Genomic DNA, 27,588 nt, shown 5'->3' on the forward strand with positions numbered 1-27,588 from the left:
GAACTTTTACTGCATAGCTTGTACCACTACCTCACGTATCAGCGACCAATGCAGCTGTTCCAGTAGGGGTGGATCATACTACTGACTCCTACATCAGCGACCAAGCCATCTGTTCAGTCAGGTCAGCCCGGGTTATCCAGCTGAATTGCTAAAAGCTACCAAAGGCGAGCTGTATCAGCATTTAACAGTCAAAACATGCCATTTTTTTTCTTTTTTCGCCTAAAATAACCACCTGCGTGTTGTCGTCGTGGCTTCACGGTGGTTAATCCAAGGAAGGCTGTCGTGATTGAAAAGTCTTCCCCAAATAGAATGAGGATTTGGAAGGCTGACAACCCACTTTCTTGTTGATTCATGAAATTCATACAATCTGGATGTTACTTACACCTCACCGTTCCCCAAGCCTCAGTCATAAAAGCTCAATATCCGTTACAGACCGTAGAAGGGCTTGCGATTCCAGCCGACTGCTTCCGATCGGCGCGGTTCTCCGATTACACCTTTACTAAGTGTCACCAGTTCCTCCGCGCGGAAACCAAAGAAGCATTTCACAATTCCGTTTGAGAAAAAGTGTTTGTACATTATCACGAAGGAATCGCATGACACAGTCTGGAAGGTGGTCTCGTTATCAATGCATAAGTCTACGACTAAGCAGTGGAAAAAGCTTTGAAGCGCAGGAAGGACGACGACACTTAAAAGAGGAGAGGAAGGCCATATAATGCTTTGATTGCTTATTTACCTCTACCGTTTTGGTTACGCGGACCCTTAAGGTTCCACAGTTGTACCTCCCCTGGGCGACACGGCCCCCCGGCCCTTCTGCACGTCAGACGCGACGCTGGCAGAGGGAGCTTGTCATTAAATGCGATTCATTGGCTGAGCTTGGGGTAGTAACAGACCCATCTAAAACCGATAGCAAAATCCTAGTAATATCACGAGACGAACTGATGAAGCATGAATGAAGGTTTTTGAGGGACTACTCTACCCCAACCTTCCCATGGGGGAGGGGGGGGGGAGAACTTATCTCTCCTCCACCAGTAAAAACATCTTTGACTTGCTCGAGCAGTGGTTGTCTGAGTTGCCTCCCTGTCGGCAAGAGGAGATCACACGAATGGATGGACTCAAAAAGTGACCATAACCCTGAGCATCTCCTATTACCAGCTCCCCTACGGGGAAAGTATAAGTTACCACCAAGTGTTCGAAGAAATTCCAAAGAATTCATTGTTACGGACACAGGAAAGTGTGCATTTAGGGAGGTCTTACCTCAACTCACTAACGTGACAACCACCGGAGTGATTACACACACAGAGGAAGAGACAGGGGGAAGGAGAAGGTAACGGGGAGTACGATCCCAATTCGAATGCGTAGCGGTGAATGCTGTGGTGGGTGAGTACCTATATACATGTAGAAAAAAGGAGTACCAGGAGGCTTTGGGGGGAGGGGGGCGGTGGAGGTATCACCTAGTCGTCAGGCGCGAGTTTGGCTGTGTTGCCATGGGAGGCGGACGAGGAGACGGAGGAGGTGGCGGTGGCCGCGATTTCCACATCGCCAGGGCAGTAGACAGTGACTTTGGCGAACTTCCGACTTGTCCCCACGGGGCTCGGACTTAGCGTCACTGGTAGAAGTGTGGGGGCGTGGTTGTAGCCAGTTGGTGTAACCAGCATACCCACCGCCTCCTCTCCATTCTCCTCGGCCGCAGCCACCGCTGCCGCCGACACCACTGCGGCCGCTGCTGTCGTCGTGGTTGCTACCGTCACTGACGCCTCTACTGGTGATTCGACCTCCGCAACATTTACCACCTGAAAAGGGGACGACAAATATCAAAGTTTAATTTCTATTCGCTTCTCAAACTTTTTACGAGCAAGGTGTATTAATCACGGCTTCACAGCGCTGCTTCTTGACGTTCTCGGAGATCCACCGTGGTCTTGGTGGCTCTTCAGGAATTAGACTTTAGTCCAAATAGCTATGGATTTCCAGAAAGCGAAGCAGCGCATCGATGGATTTTCAAGAAAAACGAATCCTGACACGGTAGAAGTGGAGATAAAATCTAGGTCAAGAGCGAAGGCGTGTCACTACCACCCTGACCTCCAACGCACTGGGTGGGTGGCTTCAGATCGCACTTTTGCGATATCCTTACAGGGGACCTACACACACTTGACACCACATTTGATCTACCCACTCACCGATAAGGCGGTTTCATTGCAAACTCCTTTTTACCTGAAAAGTTATGAAGTTGTCGGTGAATAGGAGATTAAGTGACCTCCTACATCAATCATTCTCCTACTTTAGCGCTGTGCATGGCCGATTCCACAGATATGCCTCCTATGGAAATGTCTTTTTAAAAAAACTCTTTCAGTCAATTCCAGTCTGTGAGTAGAATTTAAAGGTGACCTTCAGCCGATACAGCCTTGGGAATTAGCTACACCTACCTTCAGCGCTGCTGTGGCGACATGCACATTACCAGCTACAGTCAGACCATGTTTTTTGTACTGGTTTTCCTACTAGTGTTGCACAACATCCACCTCTCTCCCCCCTCCCTCAAAGCTGCGTACCGAGGACGTAAACCAAAACATTTTTCGGGATTTCAAAGAAGGCGGTTCAACGTGTCTTTGAACTTTGCAATCATAAATGGCACTTCTTTGAACAGGCCATCTTAGCAAGAATCATGGCCCTACACCATCGTCAGAATGAAGGAGTCGCTAAAACGAGGAAGGTGAGGCCATAAAAGAGCAAGGCAGTGTAACCCAAGACGCCATATTTTTCCGAATGAGGAAATTCCACCGAATGTGCGTGAAGACACCACAAAATAGGGATTTTGGAAAAGAGGAAGTTGCTAATAACGCTGATAGGCGACTCGCCCTACGGGAAATGCCATGCATGCCCATGGGGGTGTATGTGCACCCCTGCGGGGGCGATGTACTAACACAGCCGTGCAAAAGCTTTTGATTATTTATGGGGAAGAGAAGGGGGAGGACTGGCTGGAAGCGTAGTTGGGTTGCCACGTGGCAACAGATCGAATAAAAACCAAGGCTAGTGGTGGACCAACACCCCCAAGATTGGCCTACATGGATTTCAAAACACTGTCAGCCATAACTATAGCCCAGCAAAAGTCCAGAAAGCTGACTTGCGAGCGCTTCGACGCACCGAGTGTGGACCCCGTAATGTGTATAAATTGGAAGCAAGCATTCGTACTCATGCGTAAGCTGTGAACCACGATCAGAGACTTCAGCTGTTGCTAAGGTCTTCCAAACCAACTACCCCAATCCCTCAACTTGATTGGACGAAATTTATGAGACAAACATGACTGAAAAAACATAGCCAAAAGCTCATAGGCGTGAGATTGTGGTAAAATGAATTTGCCAAATTTTCTCACCACTGTCACAGTAACATGTCAGGTGTAGTGTTCGGGTACTTCTTCAGACCTTTCAGCCTTCTGTTAAAGGGGGAGGAGTCCTCAACAAGTTTTTCGGACAGCGTTTCGCTTTTGATGATTTACACATGAAAGAGCAACAACAACAGCGTAAGCCGTAAACACGACGGCAAAAAAAGGATGACTAAGGACCATTTGAAGGAAATGGGAGGCCATTAGCTCTGCAGTGCTTTTTGATGAATCAAAACCTTTCGAGAGAGGATGTGTAAAAAACTGAAGGTTTCTTAACCTACGGTAACTTGAAGCTTCTTGACACCGCAATCAAAGTGGCTGGGGCTCATCTTTGGTTCTACCTATTCCTTCCTTCGTTACTTTGCTGTGGAAGCTTGTCAACCTCTTCATGACACCTACCCAAGTATTGCGAACAGGGGCCCAGACTCTTGTGACGTGAATTCTGACTGAGCCACAAACTATCAGAAATCCACCTGGTAGCCCAAGTACAACTATCCAGACTCGTCACTAGGGCTTCAGGAGAAAACTTATCACTACAGCACAGATATTTATTAGTCTAATATGGAAGCAACACTCGCACTGATAACCATAACGATTTAACTGCTGCTGAAAAAATAACCTAATGGAATTGTTCTTCCAACATCTTACATCCACTTCTCATTGTTTTGAACTTAAACAAAATGTTTGCGCAACACACAATTCGCTGAAATTAGTTAGCACAAAGTGTCACATATTTGTGACGCCAGGCTCGACTAAAAATCGGGGACGCCACACTTCCACCATCGATAGCAAACACGTCAAAAAGGGACATTTCACAATAACTCCGCTATTGCGACAGAAATTTCCAACATTAAGCTCTTGGTGCTATCACAGACACTGGAGTTGTAAAGGTTCGTGCGCTTACCGTTTCAATCACTTGAATATCCCAAATAGGATATTAGGTCACAAAGCTATTGCATCGAAGTGAAATAACGCTTATTTCTTTGTTTAACCACACAAGCCTTTCAATCGTGTGCGGTTTGGCCACCACTTTGGCGTCACGGCGTCCAGTTCATGCCTATAGCCAATCAGCTCCTCCACCAATAAGCCGACTTCTTTGAGTGAACTCGGAATTCCACGCAAAGAAAAAACTCTCCACAATGTTTTATGTTTACAAATGTAAATAAAACGCTTCCTACTTGTCTGCCAGATGCTTAAGCTTAAATAGACTGTTCCTACGGTGGAATGATATTTTCCTAGGCTGTTAAGAGCCGCACAATTCCGTCCACGGAGGGCCGTCCAAATGAGCATTGACTTGAGACACAATAGTTTAGGGCATGAAGAGCACCTACCGTGGTGTCGGTGGACTGTTGGGTGGACGGACAGAAGGTGGAGGATCCGGTATACTTGACCAGATATGCTGACTCGGGGTGCTGTCGAGAGTGAGCATTGAGGTTGCTACTCGTCGCGAAGGACTTGCCGCACACCATACAGTGGTACTGCTTTATCCCCAGGTGCACCGTCTGGAAGGCAAAGAACCAAACAGTCAGGATAAGTTTGGAGAAAAAAAACCAACTGCTTTTAGACGAAAAGGCTATTACAAATGCTTCCTTCTATCAAGAATAAACATTCGCCCTGAAAACGTTTCTCTGAGAGGGGCCACTGATAAGGCAATCGGAGGACGAGCCACGCTAACATTGTGCCAGGCGTATAATCACGGCAATACTAGAAATAATGGGCCACCGGTAGAACCACCTTATTCCGCAGGATCAGCTCCTGACAGTGTTAACCAGAAAGCATCATTTTAATTTAAGAAAAAAGTGTCCCATAAGGACTAAACCGACCCTGCCTTCATCCATCCATAAAACAATACCAGGTGTCATAGCATTATAAGGCTGAATATCACCAGGTTGGCTAAATGTACGGTCATCGAAAAAAAGCGAACTACAGAGAAGTCCCAATGATTCAGCATAATCTGCAGGAAAAGAAAAAAACAATTTAGTGCCATAAAGTGCACACATATATGCGTCTTCCGATTGAAAGGGCATGAGCTGAAGAGACCTATCACGGTAACTGATATGACGCGTACGCAGAATGTCAAACCGATTGACATGCTGCCGTGACACGGCTGAGGTCAATCCATACCGATGCAGTCCAAACACTGAACGGAGAGAAGGGTTCATGAGAAATCGCTTTTTATTAGATATCACCGAACGGTGGGTCAGGGTGAGCGAAAAAGACTAATGTAAGACTCCCAGCCATAAGAAAGGATGATTCTAGCTTTAACACTGGTTGGGGGATGATTTAAAGTACAGGTTTGGGGGTTTTAAAAGTGAAACCTATGGGCACAAGGAAGTTTGTGAAACGTAAAAAGCGGGCGCACGGAAAGTTCGAGAAAGAACAAAGTGTAGTTTTTTTGAAACCACCAAGGGAGCTTTGCTTTCAATAGGTGCAGATCACATGCCTGAAGCTGTCATCCGAAAAAGACTGCTAGGCAAGTCAAGCTTCGATACAATTTTAACAGATGAATTGAAATACGCAGGAACGAAACTCCAAGAATCGCCAGTAGGCTCTAACCCAGACTCCGAATGAGCATGATACAGACATCGGTAGAGATAGTAGCTTCCATTTAAACTTAGGGCGCGAAACCGTACATAAGAAATTTTGCCTCCCTTTGCACACCATTCCCCTGTATCAGCGGCAGTGCTGTTCACGTTTACCTTAAAAATTTGGCACCTCTAGAGCGCACTTTGAAGGCTGGGTTTTGGTGAATTTAAAAAATGACAAGCAAAAAATATTTGTGCATGACTGGTTAAGTGCCATAACTTCACCTTCACCGCTTCAATGTACCTTCAAATCTCTCCGAAACACTACAAGTTCAAAAATATGGTAAGAATAAGCTCAATTTCGTAAAAAAAACTTAGCATTATACCACGATTGCCAAACTATCATTCAACAATACAGTCGTTGCAACGGAAAGCAAACCCGATTATAAAGGGGAGTACCTGGAGTTCTATTACTGAAAAATAAATCGTAGGGCAACAGAAGAGGGACGTATACTGCCGAAGAGCTAATCTGTGACGAACTCTAATAGAAGAGCTGAAAATGACGCCTAGCCTCGGAAACTACCCCAGTATTGTGTTCTGCAGGAAACAATTGGATAAGTTTGTTACGGTACTTGGATAAAGATGTCAATTAAGCAAATACGCAATGCCTCCTCCACCTCTCGATTAGCTAGATGGAACCCAGATGGATATATGGCTGGGCAGCACTGAAGTGAGAACAAGGTAGCAAGGGGGAACAGACAAGGAACCCCATTTTCACAAAAATATTTTAAACGTCATCCTTCGTTATTTGATCCCAATTTCGGCCAGTGTATTTACGACTAGCGATGGACATAGAAAATGGCCTGCACACTCCTCCTTCCCACGATACAGTTCCCAAACCGAAGCTCTAGATTTAGTGAAATCGCCAAGAGGGAACAGCGACGTTGCGGTTAAATATCGTCCTAGTTGCATGTAAATTCAATAATTGGCACGGTTGGTTCGAGGGTGCTTTTTCTTACAACATCGACGTGAAGTGCTACCCAAGGGGAGGAGAGGGGCCATGTAACGGTTTGATTACTTGTTTAGCATTTCGGTGTGGTTTTACGGACACTTAAAGCTCCACAATTGTACTTTCACAGGGTCGCATGGCCTACAAACCATGGCAGTAGTGCCTAGGTTCGTCTATGAACCTTTAATGCATATTCTGCTCCAGTATTGCGTTTTCTTTCCATTCTCGCTATTCCTCACATTAATCACAAAAATTGCAGCGAGATACTGACTAATGGCCGGATAACATGCTTTACTTTAAAGGAATGTGCCATTAATCACCTCCTTTGCTCCCCCTCCTACACACGGACTGGTCTTACTGCAGAAGAGGTGAATGTGTGCGCCATGCGAGTCAAACTAGGCTTATTATAGGAATCGTACAAAAACAGAGCAGCAGCATCATTAACAGACACGGTGATGACACACCCGATGATGAACGCGGAGATTGCTGGAGGTGGAGAATTGGCGGTCGCAGTCGGGACAAGGGTGTAGCCGAAGGCCCCAGTGGGCGCGCAAGTGTGTGGTGAGGGCGTTCGATGTGACGAATCGTCGGTCGCAGAGGTTGCAGCGGAATGGACGGTCACCCGAATGTGTCCTCATATGTGTCTGCAGGTACAGCATCATTTGTGCTTTTGTTATGGAATGAGGGGATTTCAACTTTGGTCAAAATGGGATAGGTAAGGTATAACATTCTCCAACAAAAATGCTACTTATAGCTATTTTAAGCAGGCACTGGACATTCACTTCGCCTCGTCCCTCCGAACGCTTAAGACTGGCTCCAAGCTTCCGTGCTTGAAAACTCATACACTACTTAAACTAAATTAAGTAGCAAAAATATGCAAACCTACCTTAAGATTGCTGGAGCTGCTGAAGTCGGCACTACAGAGGGTACATTTGTAGGGCCTCTCACGCGTGTGCGTCCTTTCGTGAGTGAGAATATTGCACATGGTAGCACTGGTCTTGTCACAAAAGCGGCATTTAAAGGGCTTCTCGCCACGATGTAACCGCATATGCTGCTTCAAACTGGCCGAATTGGCAAAAACGCGTAAACAGAGACTGCACTGGTTGCGTTTCAACGGAGCACTGGGTGCCCGCCTGCTTTGCTGTTGTTGTTGCTGATGCTGTTGCGACTCGGTCAAGCCGTTGACAATTGGTGCACTGGTATGTTCACGACAGTGTGTGGTAATGAAGGCGTTTAGGAAGGACTCCTGGCCGTAAAATTCGCGTTGGTTGCGATCTGTGTCGTAACGACTTCGTGGAATGGTAGGGAACGGAGCCAAGTGGCTAAACGTAAATGAACAAACATTGCTACTTAACAAATGCCATTAAGAAGGACAATGTGAGTCGAAAATATGAAGCATGAGCAAAGACCGTGGAGAGCCAACTCCAATTTAATTTTAAGCACAGTTTTAGTAGTACTCAGTGATAAGGCAGACCCAAGAACAGATGCTAAAAGGCAGACCGAAATTACCAAGACTGCAGTTTTTATGAAAAAAATTAGAAGGGTTGAGGAGTGAAGAATACACAAGGCCAGAGGGCAATTACTTTTGACCTTTTATAGCGAGAAGGAACTGCTAATTACCCGGGTAAGGTGTTTAAAAAGACATGCTTTGGCATTGGAGCGATGTTAGTCAAATCGACATCGTCATCCAACGCATATCCATCGGGGTCAACTTTGGCTGCGTTTGCGAGCTCATTCGAAGCATCCATTGCCACTGAAAATGGAAGATACTGTGAGGTTGGAGGAATGTCAATTCAGAACGATCGTTTTTACCAGCGCCAAGAGGCTACTGGGTGACAGACACTATGTAGCGGGATCCACTCATAAGACTAAAAGGAGCAATGGGCAGGGATATGATACAGTTAATAGCAATCAGTTTCATTTGTCTGAGGCATCATCAAGAATGTTCAGCTCGTGCCACTTTCCGAGTACTCTTTCCGAGCGACATCCTACAGTGCAAATGACTCGAAACACCAGCAAAAACATGACTAGATAATGAAGGTGCATTACGCCTGCGTTCGGAAAGCTCTATGTACGTGAGCCAGTCAGGTGTCATACCGAAGCTTGGAAAAAAGCAATGCAATGACCGACCGAAAAATATGCAGTAGAAATACGAATCATGCGAGCTAGCCACTCCTCGAGCAAAATTTGATCACCTCCGATCATAGCCGCCAAAGCAGGACTGCCGAATGGATTCAGCCGCGTTAATCAGCTTAGGAATTGGAGATAATCCCCCCATTCAAGGTTCACTTTTTACCGTTGTCAAGGCATTTAGTAAAATTAGGTAAGCTACCTTAGGATTCAATAGTGTTTGTCATAATAGTCTAGGAAGGTGTAAGGATTGACGAGTGAACATCCGTAGAAGCGGAAACGTTGTCTTCCAAATTGGCCCACCACTAGTGTGAAGAGCTACAACTCCACTGAACACGATCAAACAAACCATTGCAAACAAACTACCTCAAAAATCAATTCATTGGCATTTGTAAGACCTTCTATCAAGCTAAGGTTACCTACAAACCGAAAAACAATAGGAGCTTCGCACACTAAAATCACGATTAAAAGCAATTCCGCTGCCAGTCTAGGTGTGCACCCTTCCAAAAACATCTTTGCTATTTGTCTATAGAGGAGTCAAAACAATATCCAACAAGGACATCACTATATACTATTTGGTAAGATAAAAGGATAATAGCACTCGTGTCGTAATTTAACAAGGATGAAAACTGTCCAAAAGGTGCAAAATGTTGAACGTTCAGGACAGCAAGAAAAGCGGGCAGGAAGGACTTAAGTAAAGGGAATTATTGAAACAGCATCAACTCACTCAGAAAAAAAGTTGACAAGAATGACGCACTGAAAGGTTTAGCGAACAATACAAGCTATCATGAAAGCTATTGTACATAGTAAACGCAAAATACACACCGAGTCTTCACAGATATGACGAATTAACGGCAGGATTTTGCAGTTTAAATCAACTATCAGTAAAGAATATTTACAGGGCTACCAATGCACAAGGTCAAATTATCTACAACGACCGCCGCTACTGATTTGACCAAATTTCAAAGTCATCTGCATGTTCATCTCATCACATGGGACACTTTTTTAGGTATGCTCATAGAATGCCTTACTGGCTTGTGTGCAAAAGTAAACATTTATTAGTTGAATTATGATATACTAGTTTTTGGCTGCAGAAATGCTTCCACTGCTCAAACGTAAAAATTCAATATAATAAATTTATCCTTAAAATTTGTGAGCATGCTCCACGAACTGCCTGTGCAATGAAACTAACTGCTGCTAGAAAAATTTTTGGGCAGAAGCTGAAGTACTCATATAGGGCTGAAAAGTATATTTACGGTAAGAGTGAGCGCATGTGCGTGTGTCTACGACAACGGCGTTGAGACAGAAAATTGCTTTGATTAGATTGTTTCTCTGGAATCACCACTGTATATATAAGCACAAAGTATATTTTGCTTTCATTTTTCAGTCTTTAAATAGTGATATACTATGCTTAACAATGGCCTCATACTAAGACAATAATTGGCGGGGTTGCAATAAGCTATAAGCTGACGGTCTGATTAAAGACAATAAAAGCATTTTGAATAAAAAAAACTACACCAAAAGAAATGCTTGGTGGGTAATTAGTCAACGAACCGTCTTTTTTGATACGATCAAATTTTCCATCGGAATAGTTATGCCGATTCCAGCCCTAAGAACTTCGTAAGAAGCACAGTTAGGCTATTTTTCTTTAGCAATTTTCCCATCTCATTCCCCACAGATACATCCAAAATGGTCACTCTGCGAATTGCTGCCAGCTGGGATCTTACTGAGACCAAGGTATTCGACTCCATTCTACACTGAGTCCCCTGAATGGTAAATCCTAGACCCTGTGATTGCAACAATTTGCTGTCAATAAGTGAAATTCTCTGATTCGGATGCTGAGACATTAAAAAGGAAGGAGTTATATGTCGTGACACTTCTACTTTTCATTTAAAATGTGTTAATTGTAAAATCCCTATTTTAATTAAATTGGCCACTTTGGTCCATAAAGATCATCTACCCTAGTCAGAGAATACCTTCAATTTTGACTAGTCGGGATTACTCTACCCCTATAGTAACCGTTGAATTCCGTGGGTCAAAAAACAAATGCCCAAGACACCGGAAGCCATGCCTGACCGCAGCCTTGTCACTTTTATTATTCTCGCGGAGGACTTGCAAAAACAAACTTGTCTTCTCAATAACTCAATTCACAAAAAGTATCAGACTTAAACTGTACTACATTCAAAAATTGGTCACAAACAAGTGCTGGCAAGAAGGAGGCCAAAGGTGATAAAGTAGTAACAGAACTGGTCTTTTACTGTACCAACTCATCTTATTTAATTATCAAAAAGAACCTTCCACATGAAAGCACATTGCATGACTTTTGTTCTGGTTATCCTTGAAAATGACTTCGTAGATAATGAAGGACTATCCCTCTCCCAAATGTGTGCCTCTGCCCACTTCCTTAAGACGATCCACGAACAACAGAGAAAGAACCTCACACGAGGGGATCAACAAAAAAAACAGGCTCACGAAACTTAAACATACAGTTGATCTCAACTGACCTTATAATTTTCAAAGATGCTCACTTAGATATTGTTCGACTTCAAAATATAGTGAGCCTACTGATACCGTAAATAAGTAGCAACGTCTAGAATCCATTTCTCCCTTTAACCAAATAGGTGTGTAGTTGACTTATCTCGACAGCAAACATCTATCAATCCTTGCATGGATAAAACAAGCGAGTATTTCGTCCTTATTGGGTATTTACACCACCAAAAGCACAGGCTCACGTGGCATTGCAATGAGACGATTCTCAACCCACCTGGGCATCACTGCACACTCCAGTGCGATAGCATGAGGTTGAGACTTGACGAGGTAAGCACCAAACTTGAATCTGCTGAAAATGCACCACCTTGTGCCCTGTGACCATCCAATGACTAATACTCCATTCACTTAAAAAGGACAGGCCAAACTTTACGGGGCACGGCGATGACACCTCGACAACACCGCCATTGTGTAAAAACAGCCTCGTGAATCCAGTCTCGTGTAAACAAAATGAACTGCTTTCGTCCTTTTTCGTGAATGACTGGGTTCGACTAGATGAGCGTGTCTTAGTTGACCAATTTTGTTTGATCAGTTGGGTGGAACCGACACCTAGTGCCACCGGATGACACGGGCACAATCCCAGATATCGACCATTACTTGAGGGAGGAGGGCCGAAGGGACAAACCTGAAAAGTGATGAGACTCAGCGAATGCATACTTACTGCAGAAGCCCACAGCTGAAATAACCCGATAATTGCAGGAAACAAAGAAAGTCAGCACCAGCCTACAACACCGAGTCCGAGTTCTCGCACCCACACAGAATACTTACTATACATCATCACCGGCGATAAAAACATGGCTTTTGGAGTACCACTAAGAGGGGACAATACTAGGGCAAACAACAAACCACCAGGTACTCTCATCGCTTAACCACGGGGAAAAAGGCCACCTCCCTCAACACGTAGAACAGTTAATTTACTCTCCTGAGGCACTGAATATTTTAACCTACCCTATCAGTAGACAGCTAAAGGATCGACGACGCTAACCCCACACAAGTTCACAGATCACATTGATCTAAACCAGTCGATTGCGGATTGTTACTGAACATCAAGTGGACCCTTGCATTTTCGAAGCGCTCCAGATACTTACCATCAAACACAACTTCCACACCAAAAGCCGAATCAAAACCACGGAGATGGTACACCTCACCAGGTAGCCGAAATGTGCGCAACACCATCGCACCCACTACAATGCCGAGAGGCGACAGGACCACCAGGTTGGCAAGAGACGATAAGAAAACCTCCACTAGTCAAAACGACACAAATCAAAGATTCAGTTGTGCACAAATCCAAACAAGTTGTTCAAAAATGCAGCAGTAACCCTCTCACTAAAAAATAGGCCTAGATTTACGAAACGCACATATGAACCGCAGCAACCAACAAAAGCAATACGTGAAGCAAACATGTGATCAGAAAAGCAACACAAGCCAAAATAATCCGAAGGGAGAGACCCCACCCATGGGACAGCTAAAACGCCTAATGCCAAGGCCATATAACAGGACACGTGAGAAGACCGCAAAAAAAATCACACAAAAGACAAGCTCTTTTCAAATACCATAACTCATATTGACCATGCATATTCAAAACTGGATCATTTGACCCTTCTTTTTCTTGTCACCACCAAGTTCGAAGTGCTTGCATCTCTTGATCCTCATCTGTTGCTTGTATTTGCATTCGGTGCACTCAAGGCGGAGAACAATTTTCTTGGTAGTCTTCGCCTTCTTCCGGAAAATGGGCTTCGTCTGACCACCGTAGCCTAAGTTTACAGTATAAAGAGGAGAGCAAAAGCAAACCTGACTGCTTTCTGTCATAACGCCTTTTCCCTTGAGTATAAAGTCCGGCTTTACCAGCCTTGTATTGCGACACTTTATGTAGTGTGTGCTTTTTGCACTTGGAACTTTTACAAAAGGTCCTTCTGGTTTTTGGAACATTAACCATCACGATGGCCAAGCACACACGACCGAGTGGAAAGTAGCGCCACCTCCTTACAAAGTAGTTAAAACACTCATAATCAAACTCTAGGGATGCAGATGATCATATGCTAGAGTCATTAATGTTGCGAAGGCTGACGTTAAAAAAATTAGCTGCAGTCTTTTCAAAGGCACATTGATTTATATGTACTTACCTTAATCAAAAGCCTACATTAACATGCACTATTAATGATTAACTCACAGGGTATTAAAGAATTTTCTGTTTTAAAAATTGCAATAACAAAACACTTTTTCTAATAGGCTAATACTAGGTTCCAGAAAGCAAGACGTACCAATGCCTTCGTAAGCCCTAGACGAGGCATAAAATTTTCCCTTTTTAAAAAGATATCCCTAAAAAGAAAATTGTCAATAAAACGGCTTTTCATATCCTTCCCTCTCGGAAATCCTCTAAAGCACAATAAATAGTTATGCTTCCCCGGGTTAAAGTCAGAGTTTTTGCACTAATGCCCTTGGATAGCGCAAGGGTTTAAAGGGCTGAAAGACAATGCCTCCTATACAAACATTTGAGTTTATTGCGCGTTTTCTTCCTTTTTTGTCCATTAACAACTGGTATTTCTACCTCTGACATCGCCTCCCACTGCCATTTGTTTTAGTTACCTGGCGCGGTCCCCTTCGCTGCTTTTGGTGTCGGTGAGCGTGCGCCTCTTGGCATTTGGCTTTCTCCTACTTATCATTCCTTACATTCGTCTTTAAATATTTAGAAATGACCAAGGGTACGACATCTTTTGGTAAACGTCACAACAAATCTCACACGCAGTGCAGGCGATGTGGTCGTAAGTCCTACCACATTCAAAAGAAAACCTGCGCTGCTTGTGGGTACCCTTCTCCCAGGATTCGTAAGTACAATTGGTCTGTGAAGGCTCGCAGAAGAAAAACTACGGGGACGGGTCGCTGTCTTCATCTTAAGGCAGTTCATCGCCGATTTAAACATGGATTCAGGAGTGGCCCCCCAAAGGCAAAAGCTGCTAAATCCAACTAGTTTTGGCAATACATTGTTTGCGTTTTGACGCCTTGTGCGACCCCTCACTTGTGTCATCGCAGTTTTTTGGTTTGTGAATGCTGGGTCCTGCTTTCAGTTAAGCGTGCCACCGTTTTGCATCCATTTTCAGAGACGTGAGTACTAGCTTTTTCGTGCCCTATCAAGGGTAGTAGTACCCTCGCTTTTTTAAGTGGCGAGCTTTCATTGTGAGCGCCCATCTTCCCGTTCCGCATTTTACAGCTTATCGGTGCGTTCATAGTTCTGACACCTTTTTACCCCTTTAATAATTAACTCGATAATATACACAAGTAAGATCATAAAAGCTTAATTTATTGGTTAAAAATGCTGTTAGATCCAAACGTTGTGACGTGTACTGTACAATGCGACAAGTTTGGTACTACTCCTTTGGCTCTGCCAAAAATCCAAGTCTCCGTTTCAGCTCCGCATTCTCCTTTTCTAGCTCTTCGTTCTTTGTCCGGAGTTCGTTTATTAGGCTAAGTTCACCTCTTAAAGACTGGTGGTCTTTCAGTCCGGTGCCGTCGATAACCTGGGATGTAGATGCCAACTCCGATAGAATCTCCATTGCTTCTGGTCGATCGGAGGGTTTGGGACTCAGCATTCTCCGGAGTAGATTCGCCTGACATGGTAAAGAAAACAGTTAATCCTGGGTAAACCTAGATGCAGAAGGAAGAAGACAACTCACTTCCAACGGCCAACACTCAGTTAAGCACTTTGGGAGAGCGTCCTCCGCCTCTGGGTTTGCATGAAAGTGGTCGATCTGGCGGGCCATCTCTGTCTCCGTTTTGCATGGGTAGAGCATTTGGAAGAATACAATTCCTAAGCTATACATATCCGCCTGCAAATGTGTAAATGATCAGGAATTGTCTACAAGCTGAAGGATAGCATTGCACGGCTATCAGTAAGCGAACCTTTTGGTTGTAGAGGGAGCGTCCCTTGGAATTGCTTTTCAGCACCTCGGGTGCAGTGTAAAACAGCGTGCCCAAGTTCCCCGTGAGAAGGCGAGGGTGACATGAAGGAATCGTCTGAAGTGCAGTTGAGGGACCTGATTCACACTTTTCGGGCACTTCCTCAATAACTGGCCGAGTTTGTGACTCTGCAAAGATAATTTAGCTCAAGGAGAACCGTTTATGCCCAGTGTTTGCTTCAACGTAGTTTTAACGAGAACTGTGCTGCTTATACAAGTTAAGTAGATACTACTTAGTGTAGTAGTGGTAGTGTCTGGCATACCGGTGGATCGTTCCAGGAAGGTGGAGAGTCCGAAATCACCGATCTTAACACGGCACCGATGGAAGCACTGGGCACTTGTGCAAGCCAACTCGCCCACAGCAGAACACATAGTGCCAGTGACGACTGCCAGTGGTGGACCCTGGATAAAAACATTGGCCGGCTAAAAAAGAGGTGACCGAGGGTCAACAAGGCAGGAGCAGTGGTGGAGGCGAGACCCGGGGTCACTACCTTAATGTCTCGGTGAAGAACGCCTTTCTGGTGCATATAGTGGATGCCCTTCACTATTTGATCGAAGATCCACCGAACCTCGGCGCGATAGGATTGGTCAAGTGACGACGGCCTTGCACAATCGGACGCTGTTGAGGAGGCAAGAGATTTGCTCCTCGATTGCATCCAATCGATCAGCGTGGATCCACACAACTCCATTTGGATAACCAGTGTCACTGGACGCGCATTCAGCTCACTGACCTGAACAAGTGTCATTTGAAACGTTAAAGTGCAATCCACTTGACAGGTGTTCCGCATAACACTGTTCAGTGGACAAGTATGGCAATGAGATATGAACTAGAACTAAACCCTGAGGTTCAGAAGGCGCAACACCGCACCTTATCTACTTCAGACTTAGTTTGAAAGCAACTAAAGGGCCCGGTTGTGAATCAGAGGGGATAAGAGAGGGGAGAGGAGCGTTAACCAACCGAGAATTGGGCTATCTGATTCTCAGGGATGGCGAGGGCGCAACTATCGCGTGGGCCGACGCTTCCGCTATCGTCTTCATCGTCGACCAGACGGAGCAGACGGCAGTTGGCATCACCGGCACTGACATTTGAGACCCAGGAGAAGTTGGCTGCAGAGGAGGACCTGTTTGATTCCGCTGGGTCGCTAGGGGTGGAGCAAAACCTGAACAAGTAAAGGCTAGGAGAATCGTCTGAACGCTTCAGATCACGAGGCCGACGCCCTTCGCATGAACAAAAATGAGGTAAAACCTCGCGATTCAACAAATGCCCTACGTCACGTGCCGTCTCATTGATAAGCTGAAGAGGTTCTTTCACCACATGATTTCTCAGAGGCGCGATCGCACAATCTAGTGAGTTCTCCCCATCGCATTTGGTGATCCATTTTAAGCGAGCAATTGCCCTCCTGATGAGTGGAATATTAACGTTTGAAAACTAGGGAACACCAATGCAGACACGGGCACGCGTAACTACGTAAGTAAACAAGATTGCAACAAGGTAGAACAGAATGGGTGTGTGAGTTTATAGGTGAGGTCATAATTGATTATCTGTTTAAAAATAAAGCGTTCAAATAAACCGATTACAGTTGTTGATGATAGCCATACCTTGAATCCAAAGGTTGAAACTACAAAGGGATAAAAATGGAAAGGACGGTTGGTTTTTTTGTGGTTGGCAAGTGGGACAAGAACAAGTAGTCGAAAAGATAACGCACCGCGAGGTTAGCGATTCGTTGGGGTTCAACCCAACAACTGAAGTATCGAACAATGTTGGGATGATCGAGTTGGGCCAAAACGTCAACCTCAATTTTCGCATGTTTCTAAAAGTGAAGTGAATTCAGTAATCTCAGACGGGCAGTCAGAAAGAGCCCTTAACAAGGCTCGAGAGAACTGATCTGACTGACTGAAAATCATCGCTCGCACGAGTTGTAAGAAGGGAACTCACCAGTGATTTTGGTGATGAAATGTCACGAATAACCTTCAGAGCATACGTCTTTCCATCGAGACGATGTACGGCCTAATGAATTGGCAAAGAAATTAGTAAAAATCGATAAAGGCTTACACTATATACCCTCGAGAAGGCACCGCCACCAATAAACAAAAAATTGTCAAACTCTTCGTTGCGGTTCATCCGATAGTAAAAGGGTATATTTTGACGAAGGTAATGACCAACTGACTTGTGACCGTCATCCTAAGAAAAGGCGATGATTATTAGAAGTCCAAAGGACAATGTACCAAAACTTCATCCAGCGCGTTAAAACTGCACACATAGTGCAGTAGATCTGGCCAATGCTCATGCCCAATGGGTATTCCACGAACGGTAACCTTAATGTCTAAGAAAAGTTGCAAATAGAAGTAATGAAATACCATCCAGGGAGAGATCCTTCATTCCTTGCACCGGAACAAGACTAAGGGACCTATCCCGATCCTTCTTCGATTCCTTAGGGGAGTTAGATTTCATTCTCACCTTTTAAAATGAGCAATAAGCAACATAAAGTGTCCTACTCTTATAAAATACAGAAAGGTTAAGGAAAGCTATAAGTGTAAAGACTATTCAATTCCCATAGTAGGGGTGTGATGCGTGTTCATTTGATATTAATGTTATTGAATTAAATGGCATAGATACATGAAACAAGGTAGTTCACTCAGAGAAATTAAATCATGCAAATAAAAGCGGCTTCGGACAAATGAGAAAGTACAAGTACGGAACGCCTCAGTAATTGACAAGGAGTAGTCGATAATGTTAGTGAAGAACGTAGGCAACGATTTCATGCAGGCTTACATATATACACGCAATAGGGGCAAAACCGACGTCATGGCGAATGAAATTTCGAGAAAATTACGCAAAGAACTAAAAAAGCCAATCAACGACCAGGCCCTAACCATTGGCCAACTTAGAAGTGTTAACATTTATATGGCACATATCAACAAATAGACCTCAGCTAAATTACTCTGCATAAATTGTTTAAAAATAGTAGTTTGTGGCGAATAGTAAAAACTAAATGATTAAAATAACCGCTGTCCTATCTCAAGGCTACTATAAATGCTAGTAATTGATACCGTTATCCTATGTTCGCCATCATTATTTTAATTCCTAATTAATGCTTGAGCAGTTGCAGATGAGTGTAGCGCCCTAAGTCTTACTTGACAACAAAATGAGGCATAATACTGCCGACGTACTGAATAGCTGGTGGACTATGGGCAATACTGAACGTCCACCTTCGGCAATTTCCCCAACCTCCTCTGTAAAACTGCTACTAGCGACTAAATTGATACTTACCATGATTTTGATAACAGATCTGTCTACCTTATCTGTATGGCAAGGTTATTTGCTTAGACAAGTAGTCTGTCTTTTACACCCCTGCGTACAACTTGGAATACAGATTAAATTCTTAGCAGCACTCGACTTACAAAAACTGAAATAAATGCTAAATTTCAGGCCGTAAAACTACTTCTGATTTTGCATTTAGTACAGTGGCTCTACTTTTAGGTCAGTGTTCTCAGTGCTAGAGCTTGCCCTTTTTTCAGCGGTTTTTTCTCGGTCATGAACAATGTTGTTATAAGGTGGTGGTTTATCTTTCGGTACTGGTGAGGCACCACATTTGTACTTTCAAATTTGCCTTCCTGTACTGCGCTGGGTGGGTTGGCCTTCGGGCAATGCCAGTAGCCCAAACACCTTCTCTGTTCTTAATATATTCTGCCTGAGTATTTTGTTTTCTTTCGCCTTCAGGGAAGTCTGAGGACGCTACCATATAAAGCCACTGCCATTCCCTGTAAGCCTCATATTTATGACTAAACACCGGATACAGTGGAAACGCTGAGGTGTATCGCTACCTTAGGGGTCAAATATCTTTGTCCATGCACGAATATTGAATGACTGGTGCTGATGCCAGTATTCCCCCAGTCCTCTTGTCATTGCGGCTTCAGACCAGACCTACGGAGTTGCGCAGTAATGAATCGGTAATTAAGTGCCTCATGGGCGAGTTCTGACGCTATTCACGCAGTGCACTAATGACAAAGCTATATTTCTGAGTCAAATCTGAATGTCATTCGTGGTTAGATTCATTCATTGTTTTTTGTTATCTATATTTCCTAGGGTTATGCAGCAAAGGCAGAAATCATTCCCGTCTAAAGATAAATTATTATCAACTACCGTATCATCATCTATCGAAACTCCCAAGGTCTAAATCAGGCAATTCATCTACAATTGCTTAATTTCCACTTAAGTGGACAGACTATTGAAAGATGTAATGCCAGGAACTGCTCATAAAGTAGTCATTCTCAAAAGGTGGGAAGGGAAGCAATCAGCGAGAACTTGCTTTTTCAGATGGAGTTGTGCTACCCATTTACCCGTGCATAGTCAAATCTGTTTTGAAAACTTTGAGCCCTTATCACACCAATGGACTGAACACTTCACATTAGTGAGTGATGCATTAAGGCAGGATTTTGTTTTATAACATAGACGACGATTAAGTCATCCCATGATGTAGTCGACCGCCGCTGGAACAGTCTCCAATGTCGCATTGATTTGAAGGAAAGCCATAAAGTTACCAATAATAGGACTCAAAGAATCCGGTGGCCTCATTTTAGTCATGCGTCCCATCGCAAATCAAACTACACATTCTTGAGTGACACGAACTCAGACTTACTCGCACTTCGTGACTTACGCTCGACCCATCCGGAACCAGTCGCATGAGACACGACCCCGACCGTTCAATCCAAAATGAAGACAAATCTGTAACCCACCAACGACACCACAAGCCACTACGGACATCACAGGCTTCCGGGACGACACCTCAAACATCCGCTCCGAAGCTAAGACAACACCACCCACGTCTCAAGTCAATTGACATTAGACCTCCACTGGCTCATCCGCCACAAACGCCAGGCGACAGAGATAAACCAGCATCCTTTACTTCTAATAATGAGTGGAAACCCTTCAGGAGGGGGTTGAACACCTAGGTACCGATGAAAACCTACGACAGGACAGCACCAAACACATTTTCCAAGCACACACAAGTAACCCTGTCCCTAACAGACAAATGTCGGGAAGATATGCCGTTTTGCCACGATATGATAACGAAGAAACAGCAGTTAATCAGAAATATAGAATAGCAGTTAGTACGAAAATAGATTAAACTTCATTTGATCTTTTAAATATCCACATTAGACAATTACAAAGTGGAACTCGTGACAAGCACCTTCACGCCTCATCGTCCTCAATTTTAGGTGCAAGATAGTAGCGTATGTGTCCCAAATCCTCAATCGGGAACTCGACGACTAGAACAGAGTAATCGTGCAATATACTAACATACCTGCGGGTACGTCAGCAGTGAGTGATAGAATCACTTGACTGGACAAAGGCGCGGCTTTCGCAAAGATATTGAAGTAGTGCAGAGAGTAGGTCATGGTGAGAGACTCACTCATCTCTATTGAAATGGACTCCTCGGGTTTATCCGCGTTGCCACTCGGGGAAAGCTTAATTTTTCCTGAACCTAGGTCGCCGGTAGAGCTGAACCCAACGCCATCCTTGGCCACAGTAATAACGACAGAATCACCGATCTGTCCAAGATCGCGGCAGATTCTCTGAAGTTCCGAAGCAGGCATTCTGATAACGCACTTATAATCAGTTTCCTAAAGTGGAGCTATTAGATCATGCGGGCCGTACAGGAATGCCGAGATGATCGACATCAAGATCCATGAGTTTAAGTTCGAATTCAGAAACCTTCTCTTGATCTAAACAACTAGGTTATATACATAGTCTTACTCTTTGACTCGAAAAGAAAGGTTATGGTGTCAGCCTTGTCTCCAGCTTTAAGAGTTATTGAATCAGTGGAGCCAGCGCATCGCAGGATTTTCGCAGCACTAAAAAGTCATCATAGAGAAATACAAACCTTGCGATATTGAGACCGAGGGACATATTTCGATCACACCTGAATGTTTCAAACCCGTCGCTACGCATTAAGAGGGAAACAAGACTGACGTGCGCACTGTCCATTGCCTGAAGGCTAATGCCAGTATCAGAGCAGTCAATTGTCGCCTCTTGCACCAACTCTTTGATGGCGTCAATGACTTTCTTCCATACATCAGCTTGCGGCAACCGAGCCTCAAACATCTTAAATGCAAATTCAAAATTTTGAACGGCCTTGGGTCACCAGGATCAACTGAAACAACCTCGCCTGGTATAATATTCGCCATATTTTAATCAAGCATTTAGCACTAAAATTTTACAATAACCTCTGCTGCGTAAATTGTTTAATAAGCGTCACATTAATAAATTGCAAAAAATAACAGTGTATTTTCATCATTGGACTATTGCAAATATTAATAAAAAACTCTACCTTGCCATTTTGCTATACATGTATCCCTAGTCTGCGCTTTTTTAAATTTGTCTGTAACCAAAAGCAAATAAGTCTTGGGGCATCATAAGGGGCTGAAATGGAGCACTGTTTGCATGGGCCGAAAGCCATGCATCTTAGGGGCGTGCACAACAGAGGAGTCTCTAGAAGGCCCGTTACCATGACTGAGCATTGCAATCAACTAGAGGGTTAAACAACCGCTAAGACCTCTCCTGCTTAGGTGCGCACCCAGAGATCCCCCAATCCTTACATACCAGCACCCAAGAAAATCCATTCATCCCGCCCCATCACAACTGCATAGTGCTTATCAAAAATAGGTGAATATTTTTTAGCCAAAACTAACTCTTATAGAAAATAGAGCAATATACATTTTGTGCAGAAGCAGGTAAAAAACAGCAATAACATGAAGGTGCGGATGACTGTCACATATCTTCCGTGCCCCACTTATAGGCGAGCTCACGTTCCACCCTCCTGCGTGTAATATCGTCGACCAGTTTCCTCTCAAATCCATTGCTCCGATCTACTCCGTCCCACCGGTATCCCGGCCAAATGCCGTATCGATTAGGTGGGGGCTCCGGAGGACCCTTGTAGCGTGGTCTCGCGTCATCCTCCTCCTCTTCCGTTTCCTGAGCCCCTTCTCCGCCATCTAAAATTCCGGAAATAAGCAGAAGAGCACACTCACCATCTGCACCATGCTTTCGATGCTTCTTTTTCTTTTCCTTCTTTTCTCTTTCTTTCTTTCGCTTGCGTTTCTCCTCAAAGTACGCGCCCATAGGGTCCTCAGCGTGGATGACTTCTTTCTGCTGCAAGTTGAGATCCACATCGTCGGCATAGCGAGCCAGTGGTTTCGAGGCTTCGTAACGTGCCTCCTCTAGCTCCAATTCACGCTCCTTCACCGAGTCTACGCTTTCAGAGGAAGCAGGAAAAGGAGACACAAATGAGTCTGCAGGTGTTTTACCAGTATCACATAGCTGAAATCAGCTGGAAGCAGCTGAAGCCTGCCCATCTGAAAAGAGCGGTGTTGATTCAAAGCACTGGCCCAAAGCAATACTAAGCACCCAAGAATGCACAGCTAACTTAGGCTTTCTAAGCATTACCATAACACAGGCGTGGCAGGAATAATGATAAGCAAAAACCGTAACGGCAGACGTACCCCCGGTTCCAAAGCGCATACTTGGCCTCCAACTCGGCCTTTTTCCTCGCCTTCAAGGCCTGATCACTGATAGCCTCCTCAGAGAGAATGCCCTTGGTACGTTTGCGAACCTGCGTCACACCCATCGCCGTCTCCTCAGCACTAGGTTTGAACATGTTCAACTCCAGCTTCGTCTTCTCATCAAAGGCGTCCAGAGAGTCGGGCATTTCACCACTGAATAAGCGAGAGAATATGCTTAGATCAAACATCAAATGTAAATAGAGGCAGAGGGGTTAGTTGTTGATAACAGCCATTCCAAAATTCAGAAATTACACGCAAGTTTGACTTCCTTAATTACTAAGGGCCACAACGGAGTCTCGAGTAGTAACTAAGGTGAGCAAAATTGTTAAACCACCAAACGTACCTTCCTGACCTAACTGTAGATTAACCTTGGTGGCTAAGACGTGGTCCAAATCTCAAAATGTCAAAGGTTGGCAAAAAAAAGGAAGCAAAGGCACAGATAGGTATCACAAACCGGATAAATGCTGTATCTGCCACCATTTTTTCACGCACTAATTAAATCTTTTCCAGGAAATGACATGCAGTAATCCACAAACGGATCTAACGGAACGGCGAAAGGAGGAAGGAAGGAGGCGCTGCCTTTGGACTAGCGTTTCTTTTCTAACTATTTCCGAAAGTTTGAGACCATTCTAAATTTCGCGTAACGATAGCAAATTATCAAATACCTGGCTAAGAAGATGTCAAGGAATTAAATTTACGGATGCCTAAGACGGTCGGTTTCGCGCATGCCATTTCAATTGCATTCGTTGGTTAGTCTTTACAGACGAGTGGCATTCGCTAACAACACCATTGGGAGTCCAATTACCAAATAGAGGTCGGCTGATGAGCAGTGATATTTAAATCAGCCATTATTAGGACGTTCGGGCCTACTGGACTGTAGAAATCGCGTCGTATAGCCATAGCACTGGTCGTCCCTAATTTCAGATACAAAATCCAAGCCTAACTCAAAGCTCTGAGATCAAGAAACGGTGTTAATGCCCTGCTACATGTGATTATCCAGGGAGCCAAAACAATCAAAAAAGTTTGAGCATGCACGTCGCAAATTCAAAACTCTTATTGGAACCTTCTAATTGTCGAGAGATGTCCGCATTTTCCCACAGAAAATTGGTTATAAAGTGCAAGCAGAAGTGCTTTAAAAAGACCACAATTAAACACATGGCTGAGATAGCAACATCTAAGAAAATGGTGTTATCATCTAAATTCGAGGCATTTACTAACCTTTTGATTACAGAGGATAAATGGAAAAGAATGATGAAAACCAAGTAGATGAGTGGCAAATAAACTCAAAAGACTGCTAGATCCCTACCATAAGGCACTATTTTCAGCTAAACTAAGTCATCAGGTAACCTGTTATAATAAGGGATTGTATGTATTATTATGCGGAAGCTCATTTTAATCCACTGAAGCATCCGCATGATATACTTACTCACAACGCACGCGGACTTTACATTTTTACGCAAAAAAAACTTCTTTCATTGCAACAGAATAAAGCATCTCACTACTGCCAGTAGCAAAGGCTATTTGAAGCAAGAAGCACAGTGGTGAGTAAAAGTCGGGAAGCTTAAATTGGGTAGTAGAGCTTGTCAGCCTTAAAAACTCTCTCGGACGTGTTCCAACTAAGCGACGGAGCAATCAGAGAGAAATATAGCTAAAGGAATGCAGAGTATCAAGCAAGAATACGAAGTAATTAAACGAGTTAATGCGGAATGTTATGCACATTTAGCCGCATACTGGAAGAGCTTTAGTAATTAAAATTGATAAAAAGAACTTATTTAAAAAGAAGCCATTGGCCAGCCTAAACTGAAATTAATTCACAAACTTCTAATTTTAATTACCCTACGCAGAAAAGTAATTTCCGGTACCTTAGGGGACCTGAACTGATGCAACGGCAAAAGAAAGGGTCCAAAGAAAATCAAAGAAAAAGGAAGAAATTTTAAAACGAACGTGATATAGTGCACAGTTCCATCAGACTTCTGTTTTTTACCCTTCGGCTGAGATAAGTATCTCTTCAAGTATTCCTCCTTGGACAGTGGTGCTTTCGGCATCTTCCTGCAAAAAGCCAACAACAGAGTTGCATAAAAAATACTTCAGTAATTATCATCAATATTACCAAAAAAGGGAATGACCCAAGATCATAACATATAGTAATGAAAACGACAGAGCCAATTAAAGGGAGGCGGAAAACAATGCTATACAACTGAACTAACACAAAAGGGCCTAGAAATCAAGATTATCGTATTCAAGAAAAAAAATGAACCCCCCATAACTACCTAGATGCTAATGCGACAGAACCAACCACACACGGACACAAAATAACCTCCCCTCTCACTTCCCCCCCATAAACTAACACAAGAAGTAAAAGCAGGAAACAACTCAAATGCAACGATGTTAAATCACAAATAGATTGAGAGTGTTAGAAACACAAAAATTTAACGCTTTTTTTCAAAAAACACAAGAAGCTTGGTAGCACATTAGTCAAGAGGACATAATGTTCAAAATAATTCATGGTCTTTCAAATGAATAAAGTAAAACTACTGTCAAAAGTCTTGCACTATACTTTTTAAAACACTGAAGTGAGCATTTGTGATAGTGCTTTTAAAAAAGTAAATAGTGCTCAAGACGGCAAAAAGAATATAATCAATGATAAATTCTTTGCCAGAGCAAATGCAAAGTTGTAATCAGTGCTGAGCTTGTTCCTCTGTCTTTTAGGTCAAATGGTTTTATAAGTTCTGTTTTTACAAGCATTGACGAAAAATGGAAGATTCTCATAGGATTTTCGTCCTTTGTTTGACACTCAATTAAAGCAACTGTAACAAATTTCTACTTAAGTTGCTATTCTCAATTTAAAAGGTTTTGCAGCAAAAATACAACTTTTTTAGAAAGGCTTTTCAACTAATCATGTTTAAGTGTGCAATATGTAATCAACTCATTATATTGCGCCTTTTAAAACCTCAGGGGTTGATTTGGATTCCACATTGTTATACCTATCACACTTCAGTCCAGTACGAATTATGTATGGGACGGAAGTCTGAAAGGTTTAAACATGTGATAATGCGCCTTTGACTATTATTCTCTTCCTACTTGACTTACACGCTTCACACAATTTGCTCACAACTTGTTTTTTAAACTTGTCTTAATTTTGATTCTAAAATCTGCATTATTTGCGCGTGTTAGTCTCTTTTAGAATTTTTGTTTGCTTTAAACATTTGCTATGCAAAGGTGTTACTGCCGGGGTTTAAGATAAGATATTATTATCTTAAGTGTTCTTTAAACCTCTTTGTAAGGTGCATGTTTTTTTTGCATGTTTTGTTTGATTAGATTTTTTTTGGGCTGTCTAGCATTAGTAAAAACCTATAAATCTTTCGATTTTTCACTGTACGTTTTGTCACTTGCATGCAATTTTGAACCTTTCTTGCCCTGGCCTTGCCTAATATTTTACTCTTATCGCTGGCTTGTTACTGTTGTCTGTTAAAGGTAAGCGCCTATCCCCTTTTTTGAATATTAAGTGAAAGCACCCTTGGTCGGTAAGGCACATCCACTCCGATTGCATACATTGACTTGCTCAATTTTTATGTCTACCTTAAGGTGATTAGTTTGCCCTGCCTTTGAACTATAGTTCATTCTGTGTGAAGGAATGCATTTGCACAATTAGATTGATAAAATGACCTAGAGCTTTAAAGTTTTTGCATTCCTAACTTGTGCAACGAGCTTGGATCTGAACACACCTTCCTATAGTGATTGACTTTTCTGAGGAACGTAATAACACATGCTCAACCACGCGGAGTATGGCTCTTTTTCCAGAATCACGTAGGCTATTTTGACCTGAATGAACAGCTTTCTAACTGTTTCTCCTTAGGCAACTGCATTTGATATTAGTTGAAGACAATACTGAGTGAGAGTGCATTAATCAGCAGTTAAATTCAACCGCAGACATCTGGTAGTACTCCTTCGCTGTAAAATGATATACTAAGTTTGTTACTCTTTACCAAGAACTTGCCATAGAGTGCCAATTATGCCATCTTATTTTCTCGATTTTAGGATTACGTAGATAGTGAGTAGCCATTTACGAAGACTTTTCAAGTTCGAAATGTATTATAGGCTAAACATTTAAATTGTTGCTAGTAAATAATTTATTCTTTTAAGGAGATGGCTTAGTTTTTCCCTTGCAAGACCTCAATTTGACCAGCATCCATAAATACCCTACTGGAGGATCCACTAATCTGTTGGACCAAATCTTCACACATTAACAATAAGAAGGCTATTTTTGCCCTTTAAAAGGCTAGTAGTTTAATATTATCGGACCTATCAACGCTTCGAAGCTCAAGTCACCGTTCGACTGCCAAAAGTCCCTTGACTGCACGTGCTAGGTGATCAGATGACGTTCAATGTCCTTATAATTGGTCTGAAACATCCAAGTACCACCACTAGGAAACTTTGCAAAGGCTACAATTCACCTTGTCACCAGGGTGGTTTGTATGCATAACAACT

At 43.3% G+C, this 27,588-nt stretch overlaps 6 protein-coding genes across 6 annotated transcripts; 1 reads left to right on the plus strand and 5 right to left on the minus strand. All coding sequences in view use genetic code 11, as the record gives it.

The window, feature by feature from the left end:
• Positions 1-1,451: 1,451 nt before the first annotated feature.
• On the minus strand, positions 1,452-8,655 carry EGR_04870 (Myoneurin; the record flags this gene model as incomplete). Its single annotated transcript, XM_024494119.1, has 4 exons — positions 1,452-1,790; positions 4,705-4,875; positions 7,794-8,229; positions 8,528-8,655. The coding sequence occupies 4 exons, from the start codon at positions 8,653-8,655 to the stop codon at positions 1,452-1,454; spliced, it is 1,074 nt and encodes a 357-aa protein (XP_024351508.1).
• A 4,507-nt stretch (positions 8,656-13,162) lies between these two features.
• EGR_04871 (60S ribosomal protein L36a) lies at positions 13,163-13,520 on the minus strand (the record flags this gene model as incomplete). Its single annotated transcript, XM_024494120.1, has 2 exons — positions 13,163-13,338; positions 13,376-13,520. 2 exons carry the CDS (start codon positions 13,518-13,520, stop codon positions 13,163-13,165), a joined length of 321 nt encoding a protein of 106 aa, XP_024351509.1.
• A 756-nt stretch (positions 13,521-14,276) lies between these two features.
• Positions 14,277-14,552, plus strand: EGR_04872 (60S ribosomal protein L37; the record flags this gene model as incomplete). Its single annotated transcript, XM_024494121.1, has 1 exon — positions 14,277-14,552. One exon carries the CDS (start codon positions 14,277-14,279, stop codon positions 14,550-14,552), a length of 276 nt encoding a protein of 91 aa, XP_024351510.1.
• A 397-nt stretch (positions 14,553-14,949) lies between these two features.
• Positions 14,950-18,414, minus strand: EGR_04873 (putative serine/threonine-protein kinase GCN2; the record flags this gene model as incomplete). Its single annotated transcript, XM_024494122.1, has 13 exons — positions 14,950-15,189; positions 15,256-15,408; positions 15,482-15,666; positions 15,801-15,960; positions 16,029-16,268; positions 16,496-16,679; positions 17,137-17,156; positions 17,244-17,348; positions 17,474-17,545; positions 17,600-17,719; positions 17,764-17,861; positions 17,896-17,995; positions 18,319-18,414. The coding sequence occupies 13 exons, from the start codon at positions 18,412-18,414 to the stop codon at positions 14,950-14,952; spliced, it is 1,773 nt and encodes a 590-aa protein (XP_024351511.1).
• Positions 18,415-20,731: 2,317 nt separating this feature from the next.
• EGR_04874 (Proliferating cell nuclear antigen) lies at positions 20,732-21,643 on the minus strand (the record flags this gene model as incomplete). Its single annotated transcript, XM_024494123.1, has 5 exons — positions 20,732-20,808; positions 20,844-21,162; positions 21,197-21,264; positions 21,296-21,393; positions 21,423-21,643. 5 exons carry the CDS (start codon positions 21,641-21,643, stop codon positions 20,732-20,734), a joined length of 783 nt encoding a protein of 260 aa, XP_024351512.1.
• Positions 21,644-22,309: 666 nt separating this feature from the next.
• Positions 22,310-25,440, minus strand: EGR_04875 (BUD13 protein; the record flags this gene model as incomplete). The annotated part of the gene is made up of 4 exons (XM_024494124.1): positions 22,310-22,793; positions 23,041-23,253; positions 25,045-25,149; positions 25,430-25,440. The coding sequence occupies 4 exons, from the start codon at positions 25,438-25,440 to the stop codon at positions 22,310-22,312; spliced, it is 813 nt and encodes a 270-aa protein (XP_024351513.1).
• Positions 25,441-27,588: the final 2,148 nt, after the last annotated feature.

This window comes from Echinococcus granulosus (assembly GCF_000524195.1).
Source record: "Echinococcus granulosus chromosome Unknown EG_S00032, whole genome shotgun sequence".
In the NCBI taxonomy this organism is placed as follows: domain Eukaryota; kingdom Metazoa; phylum Platyhelminthes; class Cestoda; order Cyclophyllidea; family Taeniidae; genus Echinococcus; species Echinococcus granulosus.